We start from the raw sequence: 19753 nt of genomic DNA, 5'->3' as shown, positions 1-19753 counted from the left end.
CCTATAGCTAGCCACACAAGAAATTAAAGATACTAAATCTCTGCTTAGCATGCTTCTCCGCTTAGCATAATAACAGAAGGGGCACATTTATGTTGACCACTACAACATGACTCATTATGTCTGTAACTCTATAAAACACTTACTTTCATAAAGGAAGCACACCATCCAGCACATACACATGGAAACCGATATTTCGGGCACTTTTTTGGCCACAAACTCGTCACTCTGAAACTGGACTACTCTGCCCTACTAAGGCAAAAGACCTTAACTCACCAGAGTGTGAAACTGAGAAAAATGACTTTAAAGTTATCTTAATGTCCTGACAATTGAGTAATAGGTATAATATTGTAATTTTCACATTTTGTAGTGAATACCTGTATTAATCTATCTACAAAAAATGTAACTCAAATTTGACCTTTGACCCTTTTTTGGAAGTTACTGTATTCTGTCTTAGTATTGCCCACAAAATGACAATCGGTCATACTAAGGCAAAATACCTTAACTTCTATTTTATAGCACAATGTTATGATAACAATGATAACTTTCACTTAAAATGTAAGCAATATTAACCCTATTGGACTTACTATGATAAAATGGCATCATTTGATATTTTATTGATTTTTTCTGTATTTCATACTCATTCTACCACACAGACAGTCATTGATATGTCAGAATTAAGAATGAGAGTGTTTTGATGTTTGGATATGAGGCACTAATTTAGACTCATTGGCTTATTTATTTCGATAACCAGCCTAGAACAGCAAAAATATTTCAGAATCATCCCATTGTAGCATCTTAATGTCTGCTGAAAAGTAAAAACATAGGAATTAATATTTCTTGGGATTTTACTTGCAGTATTTGCATTATTATCATGAAATCAGGAATACATTTTGATGATTTTGATGATTTGATGATTTTGATGACATTCACACAGAGCACCTTAGAGCACCTTACCATACCTTACTATGCACAGAGAATCACAGGCTCAGTCCCTGCCTCAGTCATTGCAAGCGCCTCTGATTGATTAATCACCACTATGTGGATACTGTTTTTAGAATTGTGTTAGTTAGTATAATTTGTATTTTAGTATATTTAGCATATTCTTTATCTTCCACTGTCCTTATTGCTTAGTTGTGTTTTTATATTATACACTTTAATTACTCTTTCTGCTGTTAAAGAATGTGTTTGTGTTGTCTGTATGCTGCTGAGACCTTGAATTTCCCCTGGGGATCAATAAAGTATCTATCTATCTATCTATCTATCTATCTATCTATCTATCTATCTGATGTGTGTAGGTCTTATTATGATTATAATTAACCTAAACACTGTAGGCCTATACATTTTCCTGAATAGAATGGAAACTTAACCAAATGCAGATGATGAAACAAAGTTCTCCCACACAAATTAGGTAGATTAGGATGTGATTGGTTCCCCTTATTTGGTCATTTTATATTACTGCAATTTAAAGCTGCCTGCTTTGTGACTAGACTAGCTTTAATTTCCCCACTAACCCGCAGCTACACTAAACTTTAGGCTTGCATTGATAGAATTGACAGCCTGTAACAACTTGGGAGTTTTGACTAGCCGGCAGCAAGTTTTAAAAACTCGTGGCAGATTTAATGTATTTGCTTTCTCGTTGGTTGTTTGGTATGGATTTTAACAAGGGTTCAACCAGTGGCGATTCTAGACATTTTTAACAAGGGTGGCCCTAGTGGGGCACTGATTACTTCAAGGGTTGCATGAGGCAAAACATCCAGATAAATAGAAACAGGCTCAAGATGTTAAATTAGCACAAATACATTAGGAAAACCATGCACCAAACACCATACTCATCAATTGAAGGAAACAGACCATACTCTCACATACTGTAAAATGTCTTTGTATTTGAATACAATGCAAATACAAATAAACAAACATATTAAATCTAAGTTGTCTATCAATGGGTTATGCTGAGCTAAAACAAATTCCATCATGGGGACATTAAAATATATTTTATTATATTATATGGCTATCTAAGGTCATCTATTTTTGTAGCTGTTAAAATAATTTGACCTGCTTTTTTTGTCTAAGCTGGCAAAGAGCTATAACAAAGTAATCCAAAATCAACAAACACCTCTCAACTAAATGCCTAACAGCATAACTCTAACTACCATCAAATGTTGGACCTCTATAGAAAGCTTCTTTGTTGCCATCGGAAACTGTACCTCAACACCAATCTTGGGGCCACAATTATTTCAACCTCTATATGCTCCCACTTGGACAAATTATTAAAAATAATTTGATTTCATATCATAGCTATGCAGATGACACACAAATTTACTTAGCTCTATCACCAAACGCCTATGGTCCTCTTAAATCTATGTGTCAGTGTATAGAACAATCAACACCTGGATGTCTCAAAATGTTCTTCAGCTGAACAAAGAAAAAACTGAAGTAATTATATTTGGTAAAAAGGAGGAAAGACTTAGGGTTGCCACTCTCCTTGACACAAAAGGGTTGAAGGCAAAGGATACTGTCAGCTTTTTTTTTTGTTGACTAAATCAGCTTTTTACCACCTCAAAAATATTGCCAAACTCAGAGGGCTGATGTCAAAACATGACTTAGAAAAACTCATTCATGCATTTATCTCCAGCAGGGTTGATTACTGCAATGGACTGTTCACAGGCCTTCCTAAAAAGACTATTAAACAGCTTCAGGTGATACAAAATGCAGCAGCTAGGATTCAAAAACTAAAAGAACTAAAAGAACTGACCACATTACTCCAATTCTTAAGTCCTTGCTAACCTGCTAGTAAAACCTACAGTTATAACTAAACATGGTGAAGCAGCTTTTAGCTGCTATGCGGCTCAGCTGTGGAACCAACTTTCGGATGACATCAGCGGCGAAGCTGCGAGGCAACCCATAGTGATTGGGGGCCAAGCAGCGAAGCTGCGAGGCAACCCATAGTGATTCTATGTGTTCTTCTTATTATTATTATAACGAAACGCTCATTTGCCATTGAACCATGAAATGAATTTCCCACAAAAGTTGGGAAATTTGGCACATTGATTCGGTATAGTCATATGATTAGTTTCACTAAGTTTCATGTCAAGTGCTCTAGCACCCCCAATGTGTCAGATTTTGCATTACATCTATGCGCTTAAAGTTTCAACCATACAAACTGAGGAATCCTTGGATGAGACCGAACTCAACACACCCCATGATGTCAATTTCCGCCACGTTGGATCTTCCGCCATATTGGATTTAATCAAAAACACTTAAAAGGAATCAAAGGTCATAAAGTTTGTCCGATTTTGACGAAACTTGGCGCAGATGATCGTCAGACCATGACTCACAAACACATTGCTTTTTGGAGCCATATTCAAAACCTGTCGCCTGTCACGACCAATCAAGTTTGGCGGCAAAGCCGCCAAACAGGAAGTGAAGTAATATTTCAGTAAAGCTTTAATGTATCAAAACCAAACTCAGTACATGGGCTCAAGACCCAATAAGGAGGAGGCTCAAAAAATTTGATGACTTTTGACCTATAGGTGTCGCTATAATGAGCAAAATTACATTTTGGTCTGTAACGGGTAATGTGTTTGAAATTAAAACTTGCTATTGGTGTCTGTTAATGTTAATGTACTAGTGGTGTCTGTGGGATATCATAAGGCCGACAGATGTGAATTTGTGATGTCGACGTAATTGATCCGGAATTTCCGCCACGTTGGATCTTCCGCCATATTAGATTTAATCAAAAACACTTAAAAGGAATCAAAGGTCACAAAGTTTATCCGATTTTCACGAAACTTGACGCAGATGATCGTCAGACCATGACTCATAAACGCATTCCTTTTTGGAGCCATATTCAAAACCTGTCGCCCTGTCGACCTGTTTGCCGCCAAACAGGAAGTGAAGTGATATCTCAGCAAGGCTTTTGCGTATCAACACCAAACTCAGTACATGGTCTCAGGACCCAATTAGGAGAAGGCTCAAGAAATTTGGTGCATTTTGACCCCTGTGTGGCGCTATAATCACAGGAAGTATTGTCATATTTCAGCAACGCTTTGACATATAAAAACCAAAGTCTGTACATGGGGTTAGGACCCAATAAGGATGAGGCTCAATAAATGTAATGACCTTTGACCACTAGGGGGACGCTATAATCACAGGAAGTGGGCTCATATTTAAGCAATGCTTTCACGTATCGAAACCAAACTTAGTATATGGACTCAGGACCACATCCTAAGGAGACATAATAAGTTTAGCAACCTACCACTAGGGGTGCTATAATTTGCAACACTTTCTCGTATCAACACCAAACTTGGTATGTGGACTCTAGACTACAACCTGAGGACGCACAATAAATTTGGTGACTTTTGACCACTAGGGGTGCTATAATTATCAACACTTTCTCGTATCGACACCAAACTTGGTATGTGGACTCATGACTGCAACCTGACTACGCACAATACATTTGGTGATGTTTGAGGTATGCATATGTGTGGGGGGTTATTGGGATGTGTGGGAGAGGAGGTTTATGTGTGTGTGTGGGATGGGGGGTTAATTGGGTGTGTGTATAATGTAACAACATTAGGTTGCCATGACAACTCCTGCTCAACTGTTTGGCCCCCACATTGCTGCTTGCAGCTATATTTATTATTTAACATCTTTCCTCCGCCATTGGAGTCTATGGCAGCCCATAGAACCGTCTGGTAAAAAGTTGTGAAATTTGGCACACCGATTGGGGACAGTCCCATGATTAATTTCACCAAGTTTCATGTCAGCACCTCGAGGGCTCTAGCGCCACCAACAGGCCAAAGTTGGACGTGCGTTCACGCACGTAACTTTTGACCTGTTGACCAGATTTTGAAAAATAACATACCGTTGGAATCCTTGGACCAAGCCGAGTTCAACGCACCCTATGACGTCATTTTCTGCCATGATGGATTTTCCGCCATATTGGATTTTAGTGAAAGTGAAACTAATTCTTCACAGGTCACCAATTTTGTCCGATCGACACCAATCTTCAAAGATATCATCTACAGACCATGCCTCATTAATGCATTGCTTTTTGTCTTCGGATCTAAAACCGTTCGTGCGTAACAGCCAATCGAAGTTTGCGGCGAAGCCCCCAAACAGGAAATGAGCTCATATCTCAGCAACCCATTCATCTATCATAACCACACTTAGTACATGGATTCAGGACCCAATCAGGGGGACGCTCAAGAAATCTGGTGACCTTTGACCTCTAGGGGGCGCTGTAATTAAGAAACATGCCTTTTGGCCTGTAGCAGCAGTTGTGCTTAGAATTAAAACGCACTAGTGGTGTCTGGTACTACTGTTGAAGGTCCTTAGGCCGTCCCAAGCCAACTTGTGATGTCATCATAATTGATTCGGCCGCCATATTGGATTTAATCAAAAACACGTACAAGTTTTCGCAGGTCACAAATGTCAGCGGATCCTCACCAAAATTGGCAGAGACCATCTTCAGACCATGCCTTATCAGTGCATTGCTTTCTGGAACAATTGACAGAAGCATTCGGCTGTAACAGCCAATCGAAATTTGCGGCGAAGCCGCCAAACAGGAAATTAGCTCATATCTCAGCAACCCTTGCATGTATCAAAGCCAAACTGGGTGCATGGACTCAGGACCCAATCAGGGGGACACTCAATAAATCTGGTGACCTTTGGCCTCTAGGGGGCACTGTAATTAAGAAACATGCCTTTTGGCTGTAGCTGCTGTTGTGTTTGGAATTAAAATGTACTAGTGGTGTCTGGTAATACTGTTGGAGGTCCTTAGGCCGACCCAGGCCAACTTCTGATGTCATCGTAATTGATTCGGCCGCCATATTGGATTTAATCAAAACACGTACAAGTTTTCACAGGTCACAAATTTCAGCGGATCCTCACCAAAATTGGCAGAGACCATCTTCAGTCCTTGCGTTATCAGTGCACTGATATAGTCTAGAGCAGGGGTCTCAAACCCAAATGAGCTGGGGGCCACTGCTGCCAACGTCATCTGATTGGAGGGCCACGTCAGTGTTCAAGAATAATACGTCACACCAAATAAAAATATTTTCCTCTCATAACTTTTTAAACCTGGCAAATTTAGGCGCCAGGGTTTAAAAAAGCAACACCATTGGATTTTTACATCAAAATTTCAAAAGGCCATGGCTTGAAAGTGGTCAGAGATAAAGTCCTACCGTAAATGTGAAAATCTTTGAGTATAAACAAAAGTTTATGAAGAGGGTAAATTTACCCATCTAGTTTGCATATTATGATGCCACTGGATGGCAAGCACCTCAAATTATGCACCTTTCAGTAAATACTGGACGCTGAACATATTTGAGCAAGTTTACTTTCTTTTCTTTTGTCATATTATCCACATAACAAATTAACAGGAAAACAGTAGGCCTAAAATGTAAACCAACAATAGTAAACTATTACTATAACCACAAACCCTATGCTACTATACAATAAAGTAGCCTGGTCAAATCAGTTCCTATCGCGGGTGACTTTGTAATTCTTCAGAGTCCTATTTTTACTATCCCTGCTGTCTGTACCACGTCCATTATGGACACCATCATCACGATTACCAATGGCATCTCCGGCTATGTTGGGCAGAGGGTCGAAATAAGCATGGTATGCGTATACACGCAAAGACGCACCTCCATGTTTTTCTTTGCATGCAGACACCAAAGACGGAGCTGTATTTTGCATATGTCCCTTGCTGGCCACCGTTATTTTAAAATGACGCACGTACATGGAGACCTCAGCTATGTATATGTAAATGAGGATTTCTAAGCCAATAGGTATGCTTACTGGTGGTGGTAATTAAACATAAATGGGGCCACATTCTGAATGGGGAATGTTGATTTTGTTAACAAACAACTGAAAACGTTACACAGTGGACCTTTAAAACGAATCAAGGATCGTGACACCTCTATGACACCCCTATAGTAAAGCACAAATAGATAGGCTACTTGAATTTTGTGTACTTGAAATACAGGGATTTTGAGCTCTTTTTCTACAGACTCTCTTTCTACAGACTGCTGTCTGTGCATTCCATATATATTGTATCTGAGTTATGTTTATAGTTTGTTACAAAGATGCACATTTATTATATTAATAAGTTAATTTATTATTGTGCTTCTCAACTGTAGGGGTACCCCGAGTGTAACAGAGGACGTAGTTCGTCCGCCGCTCACGGCCCTCGAACCCACTCACGCCGCTCACGGCCCTAAATCCTCACTCCAATGATCCGGGTCACGGCACCACTGTAACAGAGGTCGTAATTAGTCCGCCGCTCGCAGCCCTCGAACCCGCCACCTAAACACACACCGGCATGGGAGTCGAACGCTCTAACCACTGAGCTAAAAGCCCAGGCTTCCAACCCAGCGGTTAGAAGCGTTCTTAAGGTTAGGGGTGTGAGGATTTACACGCGCAACTAGCATGCTAGCTCAGTTCGCCTCTGTTACACAAGAACAAATCTTCTTTAGTGCTGCATTAACAAAATCGTAGTTGGCCATTTAGTTAACTAGTCATCTTGCACCTGACAAAAAATATCTTTTAAATTAACTCACCACTGGCAGAGCCTTGAATAGTACCATCTGTATAAATGCAGTGAACGAGAATCCACACGATGGTTGATTGAGCGATACTATAGCACAGAAACAGAAGGCAAATAACATGATAAAGAATAAAAACTTATATTAGGTCATCAGTATTAGTACCAATACCAAATCAAATAATTTTTTTTTTCACCTGTATAGCATCTTCAAGGAATATGACAGCTTGTTGTATGTAGACATCATCATCATCAGCATCATCTTGGATATGATGGATAAGATAAAGGGTTAAATGTTAATGATTGACATCCAGAGAATAGGTGTACATATACACTGATTTTCAGGTCTGGTTCATAAGCTGTGGACAATACAAACACTATACGTTAACATCAGTTGGAATGAACTAGTTAGGTAACCATATTTATATTTTCTTAGGCTTAAATCCCTATTTAGATGTAAGACCCCAAATGCTAAAACAAAATTTCAAAACAAAAAAAAACATTCAAAGTAAAAAAGAAGGTCCGCACACTTGCTCTCAGTTTGCTTTGATTTATTCAATCCTTAAAGTCACGTTTCAAGCACGTCGGCTCTTCTTTAGACTTGTACAAACAAAGACCATCACCATTTTAAATAGGTCATAGGTCACCTGTCCTGTATACACAGGGGTTCACTATACATTGATACATAGATATAAATATTTAGAAAAATACATTATATATATAAACAAAATATAACATGTATGACAATACGCTGTAAAAAATTTTTTAAATAAATGTAACTAGAAAATGTAATTCCGGGGAAGTACCAGTGCATGAAAATGGCTGAACAGTTAAATAGTTGAATAGTTTAAATGGTTAAATTATTTAATAGTGAATTATTGTAGTGAGGACTTTTATTTTAAAACAGTTGTGGGCAGAGGAAATAGTTGAACAGGATCTGTAGTCTTAAGAGAGCCAGATTGTGTGCTTAAAGCCTAAGACAGAGTAGATAGTTGAATGTAGTAACTATAAAATGTAACTATAAAAGTTGAATGTAGATACAGTGTTTCCCATACGTTGACTAATCTGTGGCGGGGCGCCATGAAATCAACACACATTAATGTTCTATGTTGTACTATTTAAATTAAAGATAAGATAAAATCCTTTCATTGAGCTTCGTTTTTTACGCACGCAGCCTTTCCTTGCCCCATCCCTCTCTCTTTCGTAAGGAGCCCGCTGCCCCTCCTCTGCATGTGCATTTAACAAAACATTAACGATTGGTGAAGGATTGTTGTTGCCACATAGAAGCATTGCGGGCGGGCTAAATTGCTATTAAATCCGCTTAGCATCGTGACAATGCTGCACAAATTTGTTCAAAACCGTGAAAAAGTGTTTTCCAAGACTCAAAAGTGCTTGTCCCAAAGAGAAGTACGAACCTTTATTTTAACTAACTACATAGAAAATGTTATGAATTGCATCCACACATCAGCAGCCTTTTAACTGTGTTACAATTGCAAGGGTTCCCTCACAAACGTCTTAAAGTGACATGCACTCAATTAGACATATACACTACCAAGACAATCCCCCTGTTGTCCAAGTCATGCTACCGCCACAATCGAATTCTGTGGGAAACACTGAGATAGTGTAATGGATGTTGATAGAAAGAAAGTTGAATGGATGTTAATAGGCAAATTGCTTAATGGATGTTGATAGATAGTTTAATGAGTGAATGGTTTGAAGACGGATTGATAAAAAAATTTAATGGAATGTGCCTTATATCCTTGTAGAATGGAAAGACGAAAGAGAGAGAGCTGGCCTAGTTGGGCAGAAAACAGTTGATACAGGTGCAATCAGTTTAATTAGCCCTTTATGATGTCATAGTGCCAATGCAAAGTCTATGGGGAAAAATAAGTTGGGTTTTTTTATATCTCAAAAAGTATAAAGTTTAAAAAACGAAAAATGCATTGCTTAAGTGTCTTTTTCAAGACCTACGTTACAAGTTTGAACAAAGATTCTACGTTAAATGGTTGAAGCTGAAATTGGACACAGATATTTTGGTTAGAAGAATAATAAAAAGAAGAAGACTCCGGATAACAGAACACAGCATTTTCATGCACTGTAATAAACCTAGCAACCACCTTATTAACCAATATGATAACCCTAGCAACCAACATAGCAACCATCTCAAGTACCCTAGCAACCAACATAGCAATCACTTTTTATATAATACTTCTCATTATGATTGCCCTAGCAATACCCTAGTAACCATTTCATGTGAAAATTTAGCAACCACTTCTGGTTGGGTCGCCAGACAAAAAGTTTAAGAACCACTGCATTATTGAAACCTAGCAACCACCTTAGCAACCAACATGATTACCCTAGCAACCAACATAGCGACCACTTTTAAATACATAGTAACCAGTGTTGCGCGGGTTTGGTCACAAGCGGCCTGCGGTCGCCCGATATTTTAATCAACCCGACCGCAACTCGGACCGCGAATATTAATTAGAACAAAATTATACCCGCTTATTTACAAAATGTGTGCTTTTGGTTATAGCCTACCATGCAGTGTGACAGTAGGCCATTTCTGCGAAACGTTATGCAGTAGAACTACACATATGCAGGACATAATGTTTGCGCAGGAGAGAGAATGCTGTCCTGAGAATTTTCGGTTTCTGTGGTAGCACCCCCCCACCTCCACAACGCTGCATAGGTGCACTGGAACAATCTTTCTAAAACGCATTAAACTTTCGTTTACAATGACGTGAAACTTACCGAGTGGTCAGGGGCTGATATGCTCACACAAAAATCGCTGCAAAAGATGCTTTCCAACAGGTGTTTTACCATTCGTTGAAAAACTGTGGAGCTATTTTTCCAAACGCCTCACACACGTACATTCTTCCGTTGCAACCACCACAACTTACCTAGTAACAGCCTAGCAACCACCTCAAGTACCCTAGCAACATCATAGCAACCACCATAACTACCCTAGCAACAGCCTAGCAACCACCTCAAGTACCCTAGCAACAGCCTAGCAACCATGTCAAATATTCTAACAACAGCCTAACAACCACTTCCACAGTTACAACCTAGCAACCAACATAAAAACCAATGAGTTTAACCTAGCAACCAGCATAGCAACCACCACAACTAACATAGCAACAGCCTAGTAACCACCTCAAGTACCCTAGCAACAGCCTAGCAACCATGTCAAATACCCTAGCAACAGCCTAGCAACCACCACAATGCCAACCTAGCAACCACCATAGCAACCAACAGGATTACCCAAGCAACCAGCATAGTAACCACTTCATTTGACATAACAACCAACATATGTACCCTAGCAACTAGTGTTGTCACGATACCAAAATTATTGTTTCGATGCCAATACCAGGTCAAGAATTGCGATTTCGATACTTTTTTAATACTTTTCTAAAAATGTATTCGATTTGGAGGCTCCCACCCACGTCATCAGTAATATTGAATATTGTGATAACCACACCAGTGGCCATCCTAGATTCTGCTTGACTCTCCACACACACACACATACGGAAAATGATGGCTTATGTCATATGTTTCTATTTGATATATTTTGGAATTTATATAAAGTTATTTTGTTAATAATGTATAGTATTTTATAATCTGCATAATTATCAGTGGCTAATTTTTTTTTTATTTGTTTACTTCATATTGATTTTTAAAGTATTACACTTAAGCATATCTTTATTGTGGTGTGTAGGGCTAATTGAGTGCATATTGGTTGTGTATACTGTAGGTGTAATTGAGTGCCTGTCACTTTAAGAAATATGTGAGAGTAGCATTCAGCCTCACGGCTTTAGGCTAGTGAATAATAGTTGCGCATAGTGCGTTTGGATATGTGGATGCAATTCATTATTTTCTATTTCATTAGATAAAATAAATGTTCAAAAAACCAACAAGTCGAAGAAAATCTTTCTGGGATCATAGAAGAGCTAAGTGTCTTGCAATGTTCATTAATGATTTTAGTGATCACTCCACGAATGACACACATGACCTGAGCTAGCGGGATAGTTAGCAAGGAGCTCTCGCCAGATGTAAAAGTTTGCCATGGTTGCGTTGCCTATTTCTAAATGACGTTAAATCCCCCAAATCCAATAGCCTAGGTAGGTTAGCAACACAAACTTGAAAGATGCAAGTGAGCAAATCAACTTGATATTAGCCTATTATTATGTGTTGCAACAGCACTTAAACTAGCAGCAATGTCTCACTGTTTATAGCACGACAGCTGCGCATACGTGTGTGAGGAGAAATGATGCACAGGCTAGGGAGGAGGCACTAAAAGCATGCTTTGCGCACACGCATGTTAGTTCAAAAGAACATGGTCATTCTTAAAAGTATCGATACAAATAAAATTAGGTATCGCGATACTTTTGTAGTATCGGTGCACCGTGCAACACTACTAGCAACACTATTGTAACTATATTTGCATTGTTTGTTTTTACTCTGTATGATATCATGTTTTTTGCATTTTCATGCACTGGTAATTCCTTGGGAATTGCATTTCTAGTTATTATTCGTCCCACCAAATTTCTCCGTCTTATTCAGCCTTAACCGTTTAATGTATAAACTCCATTCAAACTTTGTAACGTAGGTCTTGAAAAGGACATAAATCAAGCTTATTTTTCCCCATAGACTTTGCATTGGCACTATGATCAACTGACAGCTGCTCAACTAGGCCCCCTCACAGAGCTAATTAATGACTTTAATAAATGCTTATGAATTAATAACTCTAATGAATGCTATCAACTGCACCTGTGCTCTCTCACTGACTGCAGCAACTTCAATGGAACCTCTTCTCTGTGTCTCTCCATTGAACTGGATAGCTCACTTTTCTCTTCCCCACTTTCTTTCACTTCTTTGTCTTCACTTCATCCATTAACACAGCACACACTTTGCTGTCCAGATGTGGAGCTTTTGCACTTGCACTTGAGACCTCGGTATCTCCCAAGGGAATTCGGTAGTGTGTGTTGTATACGTTCCTCCGAATGGGAATGCGGCAAGAGCAGATAGTCACATTGCGGACTGTGTACACAATGAATTATAGTGTTCTTCAGCAGCACCTGTGTTCGTTATGGGCGACTTTAACCATTGCAAATTAGAACTTGCACTCCCTGGGTTCGAACAGTACATCAAGTGCAGCACACGCAACAAAATAACTCTCGATAAATGCTATAGTAACATCAGCAATGCATACATTGCCAAACCCAAACCTCCCCTGGCCAACTCAGACCATAACGTTGTTCACCTAATACCAGATGGGATCTCTGCCCACCTCTTAAAAACATGTGCGGAGGAGCTTGTCCCAGCCTGGTGTCTTATTTTTCAGTGGTCATTAGATTCCCATACTGTTCCAGCCCTCTAGAAAAAAACAGCCATCACCCTAGTCCCTAAAAAGCCCTGTCCTGCAGAAAATAATGATTTTAGACCAATAGGTTTGACTTCAATAGTCAGGAAATGTTTGAGAAATATATGGTTTGTCTTTTAAAAACTCAGCTAGGCCAAAAACTTGACCCCTGGCAGTCCGCCTACAAATGCCACAGAAGCACAGGTGATGCTATAAGCAGCATCACCCACCTGGTCCTTAAACATCTTGAGGACACAAAGGCCTATGCACGTCTTCTTTTTATCGATTTTTGTTCAGCGTTTAATACAATACAGCCCTTTTACTTCTAGAAACTCTGAAGAAAATGGGTGTTAGCCCCTTCATTATTAAATGGTACTACTCATTATTAACAAATAGGGTGCAGTATGTAAGAGTCCATAAAGAAGTCTCACAACTAAAGCCTATAAGCACAGGGGCCCCCCAGGGGTGTGTGAGTTCCCCAGTCCTCTTTACCATCTACACAAATGATTGTGTGAGTAAACACCCACACAACTACATTGTTAAATTTTCAGATGACACTGCCATCTTGAGCCTAATATATAGGGATCAAGACACAGCATCTTACCATTCAGAAATCAAGCAGTTTGTAGATTGGTGTGATGCTCACCATCTAGTTGTGAAATTTAAAGAAGACTGAGGAAATTATCTTTGACCCTAGTGCAGTTTCTAAATCAAGTCCAGTGTGCATCCATAACACTACCATACGTCAGGTCTCTTCATATAAATACCTTGGTGTTTTTATGGACTGCTCACTCACATGGCATGTCCATATAGAAAGTCTCTGTTCTAAGCACCAGCAGAGGATGTATTTTCTGAGAAGATTGAGGCTGTATGGTGTCAGTAGTGGGCTCTTGTTTTTATTTTTCCAGATGATCTTAGAGAGTGTGATACAGTATGGCATGCAGACCTGGTATGGCAATCTGACAGTTCAGTCCAAGTTGGGGCGTCTGGTCAAAACTGCACTGAAAATTGTAGGTCATCCAGACCAGGGCTACATGCAGGCACTCGATGAAAAGTCAGTCCTCGGGGAGGCACTGAAAATTGTAGAAGACCCCACACACATCCTGTACGAGGAGTTTGCCCTCCTACCCTCAGGTAGACGCTTTAGAGTACTAAACTGCAGATTAAATAAATACAAAAACTCCTTTATTCCAACTGCCATAAAGATGATAGGTAGCTGGCTACCTATATGCTATCCAGTGTGCAGCTCTGACTGAGTTGTCTTTTGTTGTAACTGTGGTGGTGTGGGGCTGTATGTGTAACTGTTGTTTTTTAATTGCCTATGTATGAGCTGTGTATGCAGTGATCGTGAAGCCCAAGACAAATTTCCCCTTGGGGACAATAAAGTATACTTTACTTAAACTATCTGTCTATCAACATCCATTAAACTATCTACCTACTGTATGCACATCTATTAATTCAAACAATTTAGCTATTTAAACTACTCAACTATTGAACTGTTCAGCCATTGCAACTGTCAGTTGTCATCAACTATGACTCCCGCCAAATGTTTTCTCTGCCTAAACTGTTTAAAAATAAAAGTCCTCACTACAATAATTCCCTATTAAATAATTTAACAATTTAAACTACCCAACTGTTTAACTCAGTGGTCCCCAAACTTTTTCTTCCTGAGGGCCAGCTCACTATGCCTGGTTTTAAGAGAGGGCCAGAGACTTAGTAACCATAAATAGCTTAGTGTTGCTCACCAAGTCTAAAAAGACACAACATATTTTTCCAGTTTTGAAATCTCTGCAATGGTTACCAGTGAAATTTAGAGTAGATTACAAAATTCTTCTTTTTGTCTTTAAAGCTTTAAAGAATCCCTATGCAGGTCTGGTTATTCCTTCGCTGTTTCTGGGTTTTCGCCTGATTTGGGCTCGCATTTTTCACGACATAGCTCCCCCTGCAGCTTCGGTAGCCAGTGACTGCTACACTAAACCCCCACTAGCTAGCGAGCTAGCCATCAAGAAACCAAGCTAAACACATACAGGGCTCACAATAAAACGGTCGAGCAAACACATTGTTCAAGAGACTATCAAACCACATTACAAAAACGAAGTTCACCCAAGGGTACGCTACTTACAATTTCAACAGCAACAAAGCCAAGTCGGAGTCCTTTTTGTAGTCTTCTTAGAAACTACAATCTTACTACACTTTCGAGGCGCGATTAGATACTTCCTCTGAGTTACATCCGGATTTGTTCGGACCGTGACCAGAAAGTTGCATATTCGTTTTTTCAGCGGAGAAGCACTAGGGGGAGACGAAGGACCCACCAAACGACCCAAAAAGTGTTGTAGAACCATCAGAACGACTCTCAACCTGCATAATTAAGGTCATTTTTGCTAAAATTGTTGCATAGGGCTTCTTTAAATGGACAAGCTCCCCAATACCTAAGTGAGCTTGTACACTTTCACTGCCCTCCCAGAACTCTGAGGTCATCAGATAAACTAGGTGACCGTGCTTTTTCAGTAGCTGGGCCCAAGTTGTGGAACAACCTCCCTTTTCACATTAGATCTACACCAACTATTGGTGCTTTTAAAGCCAAGTTAAAAGAACATATGCTATTAATGGCTTTTAAATGAATTGTGGAATGTAATTATATAGGCTATATATATGAACATATTATTTTAGTTTTATTTTCCTGTTGTGCTTTTTTTGTGTGTCTTGATTCATTTTGTTTTTATTTTTTTTGAGCACTTTGGTCAACCACAGGTTGTTTTAAATTGTGCTATATAAATAAATGTGACTATGACTATAAAACCCCGTGAGCGTGTATTGTGGCAGATTGATTTCATGTTTAGAAGAGAACAGAAAGATAACTTTCCCAGTAATGCCTTATAAACTAAAAGGAGGCAGTGCCTTTCCCTCCTATCATAAAGGGAAGACCATCCTACATTTTGGTACAGTTTACAGTGATTCTAGAGTTCTAAACCCAGTTATAAAATGTAGCGAACTGTGGTATACTGTATCAAGTGATTTCAGAGTGGAAGGGGTTGCATGCATATACACAATGTCACCATAGTCTAGGACTGACATTATAGTTGCTTGAATAATAGTCATTCTGCTGTCTAAAGAGAAGCAAGACCTGATCCTGTACAGTGCACCTAATTTAATGTTTACCTTTTTTGTGAGATCAAACACATGTGTTCTATGTGTTCTAATAGTTTGTTATCTAGCCAAATGCCCAGATACTGTATTTGTATTGAGAAACTTGCTCAATTTGTGTCCCATTTAGGGAACAACAATTATAGGCATCAAGGTCACACTTTCTCGATCTAGTAAAGATCATACATTTAGTTGATCAAATTAAATTAAAAGTACAAATTGATGCTGTTTACAAAGAAGAGCCACTCATGATTCTAATGAAGCGAGGCATCAGAATGCAGACAATTGCAGTCAAAATACAGAACTTTTCTAGCCTGGCTAGCGCCACCACTTCTCAATGAGACGTGGTCTGGGAACCAAACGTTCATTTTCTCGTATTAGAAAAAAATGCCCAGATCCGTTTATTGGGTGTCACGGATGTCTATCAAATGCGTCTGTGCATAGCTCATCATCGTCTTGCTTTCCCCCCTGTTCTGTGATTGGTTCCCTATCTCAGGCGAAAATTTGCTCCATGGTCTCCAGGCTGCCTTAGCAGCGTGAATCAAATTGCGCGCAAGGCAGCATGGGAACACCCAGGCTAGAACTTTTCCTGTGCAAATTTCACAAACATCTTTTATAAAACCAATATAAAAAGTAGTGTAACTGTAAATTTAAATAATTATACTTTTGCTCAAGCCCAGGTATATGACACAGTATTCAAGTAAATCTAATAGGAAATATAAATATCTCCACTAATATGCTTACTAACTCCACTAATATATCAGAAACATGCCGTATTGTGTGTAGTGTGTAACATAACGTTAGTGGTAGACTAATGTTAACAGAATTTATGTGGATGTCTTGTTAGCCTACCATGAACTTCCCTTACCTAAGGAGAAGCCTTAACGGTCATACTTAAGGGGAAAAACATAAGGCGTTTTGTGCAACCGGCCCCAGAGCACCACTGTTAACCCTCACCATGCCTGGCAGTTGCACCATGCGTGTTTAGAAGCACAACACTGTCGCACAGTGCAGCGTTCCGAACATTGTGTAATCAAATACACCGATATGGGGGTATATTAAAAATTCATATCATAACGAAAATATACACCGGTATTCGGTGTGAACCAGTATACACCCCAGCACTAAGTTTGTTGCTAGCGTAATTAAGATGCTCCTTAGGGCGTTGTTAGAGTACATATGGTGGTTGCTATGCTAAATAATGTGGTTGCTATGCTGGATTTAAGGGAATCATGTTGGTTGCTTTGTTGGTTGCTAGGTTGACATTATAGTGGTGGTTGCTAGGTTGTTGCTAAGTTAATGAAGATGGTTGCTAAGTTGTTGCTAGGGTAATTAAGATAGTTTCTAGGGCGTTGCTAGGGTAATTAAGGGTAATTGCTAGGGCACATAGCAATGTGCCCTAGCAATTACCTATGCTATACCTTTGCTATACCTTTAGCATTTTGCTATGCTAAATAATGTGGTTGCTATGGTGGTTGCTAGGCTAATCATGTTGGTTGCTATAGAGGTTGCTAGGTTGACATCATAGTGGTGGTTGCTAGGTTGTTGCTAGTGTAATTAAGATAATAATAATGATAATAATAATAATAATAATAATAATAAAATAAACTTAATTTGTATAGCACCTTTCATACACAGAATGCAGCTCAAAGAACTTTAGATACAATAATAAAAAAAAGAGTCAGTCATTATCAGTCATTCCTCTTCATTGCTGTGGCTGTTTATGATCCAATCAGCAACATATCAAAAATATAGATAAGAACATGTAACACAATAATAGAGAACAATCAGTCATTCCCTCTTCGTTGATGTGGCCGTTTATGATCCAATCAGCAACATATCAGAAATACTTAGCAGTATATATCCATATGCTTTGCTAACAAATGCTTAGGCTAACAAATGCTTAGGCCCCGTTGATGTGGACTCTAAGCGGTTTGCCTTAGTATGTTCTTAGTATGTGTTGTGATTATATGACTTTACAGACGTTTAAGGAACACAACGACTGGAAGACTGGCAGCCTTAACCCTTAACCCCCTCCATGCATGCCATATGGCAACTGTGGCAAGGAAAAACTCCCATATTCCAGGAAGAAACCTTGAGCAGAACCTGACGGGGGCAGCCGTGGCCTACTGGTTAGGACATCAGACCTGTAACCGGAGGGTTGCCGGTACCAGTAGGCACGGCTGAGGTGCCCTTGAGCAAGGCACCTAACCCCTCACTGCTCCCCGAGCACCGCTGTTGATGCAGGCAGCTCACTGTGCCGGGATTAGTGTGTGCTTCACCTCACTGTGTGTACACTGTGTGCTGTGTGTGTTTTACTAATTCACGGACTGGGATAAATGCAGAGACCAAATTTCCCTCACGGGATCAAAAGAGTATATATACTTAATAGGGGGAGCCCATCTGCTTCTGGCTGGCTGCAGCTCTAATGACAGCAGTCAAATGTAGAATAATCAGAAAAAGTAGTCTACACTGTGATAAGATGAGTTAACTAAAAGTATGTTTTCAGGTCTTTTTTTAAAGATATTCACTGAACTTGCCTGTTTGATGTACAGAGGCAGGGTGTTCCAGAGCTTTGGGGCATAATGAATAAAAGCAGATTTTTCACTTTGCTTGTGGAGCACTTTGGATACAATTAATACATTAGCATCAGAATATCTAAGTTTCCTTTGTGGTTGATAAGATATTAAAAGCTCAGAGATATATGAAGGTGCTATGCCATTCAGAGCTTTTTAAGTAATTAACATAATCTTAAAATCAATTATATAGAAAACAGGGAGCCAGTGCAGTTCAGCTAACACAGGGGTGATGTGTTCACTTTTCTTGGTCTTAGTTAAAAGTCTAGCAGCAGAGTTCTGTATGAGTTCCAATTTCTTTATATGTTTTTGGGGAGACCAGTAAAAAGTGCATTGCTGTAGTCTAACCTGCTAATGGCATGGATTAGTTTTTCTGCATCTTGAGTTAAAAAGGGCCACACTTTGGCAATGTTTCTCAGGTGGAAATAGGCTATCTGAGTAACTTTACAGATATGGGGCTTGAAGCTTAATTCCGCATCTAAGATGACACCTAGGCTTGTTACTTTTGGTTTGTCCTGGTGTGCCGGGTTCCCAAGATTACTAAGAACAATGACTGGCTTTGGTTTTGGTCTAACCAAAAGTACCCCTGTTTGTCATCATTTAGTTTTTTTTTTTTTTTTTTAATTGCTCATCCACTGATTAATGGCGGCTCAACATGTGATAAGTGAGCAAAGGCCATCTGGGTTAGTTGGCTCCACAGAAATATACAATTGGGTATCATCTGCATAGGTGTGGGAGTTTACATTATGCTGTTTACTAATGAAAGCATATATAGGGAAAAGAGCAGGGGAACAAGGCCACACCAAAAGGCAAGTCATGTTTTAAAGACACATACTAACATAACAATCTCTGCCAGTAATGTAGGTTTGAAACCAGTTTAGAACATTATCAGAGAGACCCGTGAGGCCGTTTCTATGCTGTGATTTGATCTAAAACCACATTGGAATTTTTCAAGGATACTGTTTTCGTTGAGGAAGGTATTTAGCTGATTAGAAAACAACTTTTTCAAGTACTTTGCTCAGGAAAGGAAGGTACTGTATGATATAGGCATGTAGTTACTCAGGATAGTAAGGTCAAGATTTGACTTTTAAGTAAATATTTCACAACAGCGGTTTTAAAAGC

General features: G+C 39.4%; 1 protein-coding gene across 2 annotated transcripts in view; it reads right to left on the bottom strand.

Annotated features, from left to right (window-relative positions):
* The window catches only part of LOC125307118 (two pore channel protein 2-like), a 278758-nt gene that overhangs the window by 229620 nt on the left and 29385 nt on the right, over window positions 1-19753 (bottom strand). For both annotated transcript variants that reach the window (XM_048262913.1, XM_048262914.1), the window contains exons 3-4: window positions 7747-7811; window positions 7566-7642 (exon numbers count right to left, since the gene is read on the bottom strand). In XM_048262913.1, the coding sequence (XP_048118870.1) occupies window positions 7566-7642; window positions 7747-7811 (142 nt within the window). The remainder of the gene's footprint in view (window positions 1-7565; window positions 7643-7746; window positions 7812-19753) is intronic.

Source organism: Alosa alosa, chromosome 14 (genome assembly GCF_017589495.1).
Source record: "Alosa alosa isolate M-15738 ecotype Scorff River chromosome 14, AALO_Geno_1.1, whole genome shotgun sequence".
In the NCBI taxonomy this organism is placed as follows: domain Eukaryota; kingdom Metazoa; phylum Chordata; class Actinopteri; order Clupeiformes; family Clupeidae; genus Alosa; species Alosa alosa.
This window is presented reverse-complemented; position numbering and strand designations above follow the sequence as displayed.